Source organism: Rhinopithecus roxellana, chromosome 9, assembly GCF_007565055.1.
Source record: "Rhinopithecus roxellana isolate Shanxi Qingling chromosome 9, ASM756505v1, whole genome shotgun sequence".
NCBI classification, from domain to species: domain Eukaryota; kingdom Metazoa; phylum Chordata; class Mammalia; order Primates; family Cercopithecidae; genus Rhinopithecus; species Rhinopithecus roxellana.
Window position 1 is genome coordinate 96,590,871 of NC_044557.1, and position 6,000 is coordinate 96,596,870.

A 6,000-nucleotide genomic window follows, 5' to 3' on the forward strand; every position below is an offset into this window, starting at 1 on the left:
TGAAGACCCTAGACCTGATCTTGAGGGCCCCAAGAGCCTGCTTGGTGCACTACACCACTGTGGCTGAACTGGTACCTAAGATGCAAGGCAAAGCCTCCTCTTGACTTTTCCCTCTGCTTTTCTCAAATAGAAGGAGTCTTTCACCATAGCCACCACAGTTGGGAATATGCTGGGTCACACCTTTAGTCAGTACATCTCAGAGCCCAAGGCCCACTACATACCACCTGGGTACTGCTGCTCATTATTTAGGGCCCAGTGGTTCTTTATTAAGCAGATGATGAATTCTGCAGGACTGTGTTCTTCCCTTCAAGGCAGTAGGTTCCGTTTTCACCCAGGGGTGTCTAGAGATGTTGTCCAGGAGCTAGGGCTTGGAATGGGGGCCTCACAACTCTACCTAGTCTCCTATCCTACTGTGGCTGAGATGGTATCCAAGATGCAGGACAGAATCCTCTCTACTCTTCACTCTCTTCCACTTAAACAAAGGTAATGAAACGCTTTCATTGCTGTGAGCTGCACTGCCTGAGATTGGAAGTGGGTTAGGACAAGCACCTTTATTTAGTCACCCCAGCTGGTATCTCTTTAGGTCACATGTCACTCTAGTCCTCTGGCTCTGAGCCCAGCTCAGCATTAGAAATTGCCTAAATATTGCAGTCCTTCTGTCCTAGACTGACCTTTAAGTTTACCTAGGACTCCAGAGCACTCTGGCTGGCATTTGTGAGGCTTGCCAAGAAACTTGAGTTCTGAAAGAAGGAATGGGCAATTCCCCTTTGACTGGGTCTTATCCAAATTCTCCCTTTGTGCACTGGCACTGATTGAGCCCAGCCTGGCTCTGCTCTCTGCTATGACAAGGCAGTACTGAGTTCAATGTAAAGTTTTTCACCCAGTCACTGTGCTCTCCCTCTCTCCCAAGAGTCCAAAATTTCTGAGAGGGTATTCTACTGTGCTGCGAGGAGTGAGGAGTGGCTACCATCATTTCATACTATCTCTCCAACCCTCTTCAATGCCTCGCCCAAAGATATGAAGTTAAAACCAGGTACTGTGATTACTCACCTGATTTTTGCTTCTATGATCGTGCTTTTCTTTGTGCAGACAGTTGTTAAAATTTGGTGTTTGTGTGGGGTATATGAACCATGTAGGCTTCTATTGCACCATCTCGCTCATCCTCCTCTGGCAGTTTTTTTTGCCCAGAACTGAGGCACTGCTGATCCCTGACCCCCTTTGGATTCCCACAAGAGCCCTGCTTGGGCTCAGCCCACACAGACCCACAGAGAACTTTCCCCCAATCAGGCTCCTCCATTTCCTGCAACTGACCCCTTCCTCTGACTGAGCCACTGTCCCCTGGGGCCACAGGGAAACCAGGCTTTCTCCTTTGAACATTGGGAATGGTGTGAGTCTGTTGGGGAGAGAGGCTCCCTGGGGATCCATCTCTCTAGGGAAGTTTTTCAACTGAACTGATGGTACATGTGGGGAATAAGGGGAGGATAGAGGAGTTAGAGGTGAGACCAAGAGGGAAAGAAGTAGAAGAGGAAAAGTAGGGGTAGACTAATGTTTGGTGAGTAAACACTTTTCTTTCTCTTTCCAGAGCTATTTCTGAAACCGAAATTTTTGAGAGGGCATTTGCCAAGTGAGTGGAATCTGGCCCTCCCCTCCCAGGACAATCTGCACAACAAAAACTCACCTGATTGCCTTTGGTGCTATTACCCAAGGTCTTGGAGTCTGGCCCTTTGGGAAAAGGGCTGGAACAGATAGAGAAGAGGGGTTCAGGGAAAGAAAGGCAGAAGGCTGGAGAAATCCAGTCTTTGAGCCTCTTTGGTGAGGAATTTCATTTCTCTTTTTAGAATATGAACAAGTTTGCATTCTCCCAGTAGGTGAGTGTGAGTTTGCTGGAGGTGGTGGTGGGGATCCCATCCTGCACACATGGGGTAAGTAGGGCAGATTGCTCCTGCCTTGCCTTTGCCACCACTGCCCTAGGTGGCCCTAGGTGACCAAGGGACTGGCCCTTGGTCATATGGAATGGAAAGGGTCCAGAAAGGCTGAGAACATGGAGGGATGAATGGTGATGGGGGCAGGAAGAAGTTAAGTGAGAGGGAGGAGGTGGTAGGAGAGCAGAACCCTCCAAAACATCTCAAAAGCTAATGTGGGGGGATGAGGAAGTGAGATGATGACTTGATTCTCCTTCTAGGAAGAATAGAGGAACCCTTCTGGCAAAGTAAGTATTTATTAAGGGGGAACCTGGGGCTTCTGGGTGGGAGCTGCAAGTCTGAGCACCTAAACTGGTGGTTTCCATGCAAGTCAGAAATCTAGATCCACTTCCAAATTTACACTTTGCTCATGAAACAAACAAATGTTTGTTGAGGACTTATTGGACAACAAGCATTATTCTGAACCTGAAAGTTATGGCTGTGAACCAAACAGACATAAATTCTTGCCTCTTTGGAGCTTCCAATCCAGTGATCTGTCATCTCAAGCAGATCACCCTGAGGGCGCCTGATGCCTCCTGGGAGAAACAGAGGGCCCCCAACATCCACCCCATGGTTAATTCTTCATAGACTTTGAGGATACTGGCAAAGTTGCCTGATAATAAGGGCAGCTTATATGTGCCAAGCGCCTTACATACATAAACTCTGTCTCTCTCTTGCTTTTTGAGATGGGGTCTCACTATGTTGGCCAGGCTGGTCTTGAACTCCTGGCCTCAAGCAACCCCCCCATCTCAGCCTCCCAAAGCACTGGAATGACAGGTATGAGCAACCATGCTTGGCCTACATAAACTCTTTTAATCCTCATAGCATCCCATTTAACCAATATGGAAACTGATTCCAGAGCACCTAAGATTTTCGCCTCTAAAGCCCAGTGCTAGATTTTACAGTATTCCTGACATGTCCTAGAAATGACCACTTTGTCATTATCTTCCATTAGTGATGATGTCTTTTCAAAATCTCAATCTCTGCTCCTAGTATCCTATTTCCTCTTTTCAGAACGCTGGATTGTCCATCTTTTTACCTTCTATGACAGCTCTATCCACAGAGCTCAAGTGTGCCATTAGCAGAGACAATTTTGGTTAGTAGCTGAAAGGGATAGAAGAGTTTGGCTCATATTCATGCAAACAGGCTATCATTTCAAGGATGTTCTAATCAAATACTTGCCCCACTTTCTGGTTGGCATTAATGCCTGAGAGCAGATTTCAAGCATCTACAAGAGGAGGTTTTCCAGAAAATAAAGACACTGTCTCAGCTCTCAAAGGATGTTCAGGATGTCGTGTTCTATAGTATCCTGGCCATGCTCGGAGACAGAGGGGCTCTACAGGACCTGATGGACATGGTGAGGGGCTCCACAGTTGTATAGGTCTGATAAGCTGTAAATGGGATTGGCTAGGAGATATGACTCCCAAGTTACATGGGGGAGGAAGAATAAGCAAGATGCCAGGGGAATGCGAAAGACTTGGGACTCTGGCGCCGGGCACAATGGGCCAGAAAGTGCCGCCCCCACTACTGAGGCTGCTTGGAAACCCTGGTGGGAGGTAGAGAACCCTCACCCCTACCCCTTGGTTATCACCAGTAGACACAGGCAAATTATATAATGTTACTGTTATCAGTATTATTATTAACAATAATACCTGTCTTCTATAGCTGGAATTGGACAGCCCAGGTCATTTGGATGGCCCTGGTGGTGCCATCCTAAAGAAACTCCAACAGGAGTCAAACCGTGCATGGTTTAACCCAAAGGACCCCATTCTTTATCTCCTTGAAGCCATAATGGGTAAGATTAATTAAAGGGAAGAATGGGAGAATCATAAGTTTGGTCCCCAGACCCCCCAAAAAGCTGTGTTAGATGCCATGTGTCCAAAGCCCTTTGAATGCCATGATCTTTCGTCCTTACATCACAGCTCTCTCTAAGGTCAGAGGGCTCACTGTGATAACTTGCCATATGATACAGAATGAGTTTAAGGCCTAGGAAGTCACCAGTTTATGTTCATCCGCAGATCACTGGAGGTGGGTGATTCCAGCCTTCAGCCCCTGAATCCCATCCTCTGGTTCCTCTTATTTAGCATCCTGGAGACCATTCTGAAGGGCTTCCCAGGGCAGGGAGCTTGACCTTTAAGTCTCATGGGTTTTATTCCTCTACTTTGAAGTTATTCTCTCAGGGAGTCTCCTGCTTTATGGTGGGAGGAAAAATCTGGATTCTTCACTACTGTCTTTCCCCACATGTCCTCCACCCTCAGTGCTGAGTGACATCCAACACGATTTGCTGGCCTGTTCTGTGGAGAAGAGGATCCTGCTTCAGCAACAGGAGCTGGTGAGAACTTCCCAGGGGCCAGAAGTTCAGGGAAGAGGGTGAGGGAACCAGAGATAAGAAGAAAGATTCTGAGGAAAGAGAGATGATACAGGTTTATGCTGGGAGGGGAGTCCTTATCCAACGGTGGCCACTGGGAAATCCCTAGCTGCAGTGTCCTTCTGGAGAGCTGGTCCAGTGGGTATGAGCCTCCCTCAGGAGGGTCTTAGTTTCCATGGCAATCTCTGCAGCATTCCCCAATGGTCTAAAATAGCCATATGGGAGCACAGGACTTTGAGGACTAAGGGGATATCATATTCCTGCTCTACTCACACTGTTACCATTTGCTAATTACTTCTGCTCTAGTTACACTGTTATGATTTGCTAATTTCTCTGTTTTTCTCTCTCCAAGTATATGTACATATAAATACATACCTTTATATGCATTTACTGTATTCTTACATATGTGCATATACATTTAGAAATAAAAACACCACTATTCTATGAGGAGAGTTTTATTTTCACCATTTCATAGATGTGGAACCAGTGCTCCCTGATTTCCCATAACTTGATCTGTGGATCATAGGATATGACGAACATGTTACTTCTGGTCCTCTGGATCCCAAAGCTCTTGCTCCTTCTGTTATCCTGCATGGCCCTGGGTGCTGGGCAGAAGCCTTTTCTTCCTGATCTTAAAGGCTGGTCTGTAGAGTCTGATCATCCTTCTTCTAGGTAAGGAGCATCCTGGAGCCGAACTTCAGATACCCCTGGAGCATTCCCTTCACCCTCAAACCCGAGCTCCTTGCCCCACTCCAGAGTGAGGGTTTGGCCATCACCTATGGCCTGCTGGAGGAGTGCGGCCTGAGGATGGAGCTGTATAACCCCAGGTCAACCTGGGATCTAGAAGCAAAGATGCCCCTGTCTGCCCTCTATGGGACTCTCTCATTGCTACAGCAGCTGGCTGAGGCCTAAGCCCTCCCTCATGGGCAGTCAGTCCAGAGATACTGGCCCTTGCCCAGTCTATGCTGTGAGTGTCCTTATGGGTGCAAGAGAGAGGGCTGTGCCTCTCTGCATTTCCAGGTGGAGTAGAGACAGCAATGGGTAGAGACTTTAGGAAATGTTTTGGGGTGGTGGAATACTCTATATATTGACAAGAGTTTATATATTTGTCAAAACGCCTCAAATAGTATGTTAAAGACGTAAGCATTTCACTATGTATAAGTTTTACTTCAAAATAATAAAAACAAATACTGACACTAGTTAACAGTGTGCATTTTGAATTGTTTTGGGTGAAGTGTACTGATAACGGTAACTGATATTGAAATGCAACAAAAAGTAAGTTGACTTGATGATAGACAGATACATGACCAGGTAAATGTGATAAAGTATTAATAATTGGGGAATATGGGTGAAGGATATAGAAGAGGTTTCTTTTCTTTTTCTTGAAACATTTTGTGAGTCTGACGTTTCATATTAAATGTTAGCCCCCACGTGTGTGTGTATGTGCATATTCCTCAATTATTAACATTTTCACATTTTCTTGGTCATATATCTGTCTCGCTCTGTGCTCTCTGTGTCATTTGCCACCTGGCCTCCTAAGCTGAAACCTGGGAGTCCACCTTGACTCCTCTCTCTCCTTAATCCCCGATCAACACAGTCTAGCCGACTCACTATAGCCCTCCTCTTCTCACCTGGACAGCTGATCTAGTGCTCCCAGCTGGTTGTCCTGCC

At 46.5% G+C, this 6,000-nt stretch overlaps 1 protein-coding gene across 3 annotated transcripts in view; it reads left to right on the forward strand.

The window, feature by feature from the left end:
• GSDMC (gasdermin C) overlaps window positions 1-5,528 on the forward strand; it is an 83,555-nt gene extending 78,027 nt beyond the window's left edge. For 2 of the 3 annotated variants that reach the window (XM_030937303.1, XM_030937304.1), the window contains exons 7-14: window positions 911-1,033; window positions 1,583-1,624; window positions 1,839-1,922; window positions 2,183-2,209; window positions 3,179-3,318; window positions 3,627-3,756; window positions 4,220-4,293; window positions 5,002-5,528. In XM_030937303.1, the coding sequence (XP_030793163.1) occupies window positions 911-1,033; window positions 1,583-1,624; window positions 1,839-1,922; window positions 2,183-2,209; window positions 3,179-3,318; window positions 3,627-3,756; window positions 4,220-4,293; window positions 5,002-5,241 (860 nt within the window). In that variant the 3' untranslated portion in view covers window positions 5,242-5,528. The remainder of the gene's footprint in view (window positions 1-910; window positions 1,034-1,582; window positions 1,625-1,838; window positions 1,923-2,182; window positions 2,210-3,178; window positions 3,319-3,626; window positions 3,757-4,219; window positions 4,294-5,001) is intronic. The other variant, XM_010372134.2, reaches the window with a different exon arrangement.
• Window positions 5,529-6,000: the final 472 nt, after the last annotated feature.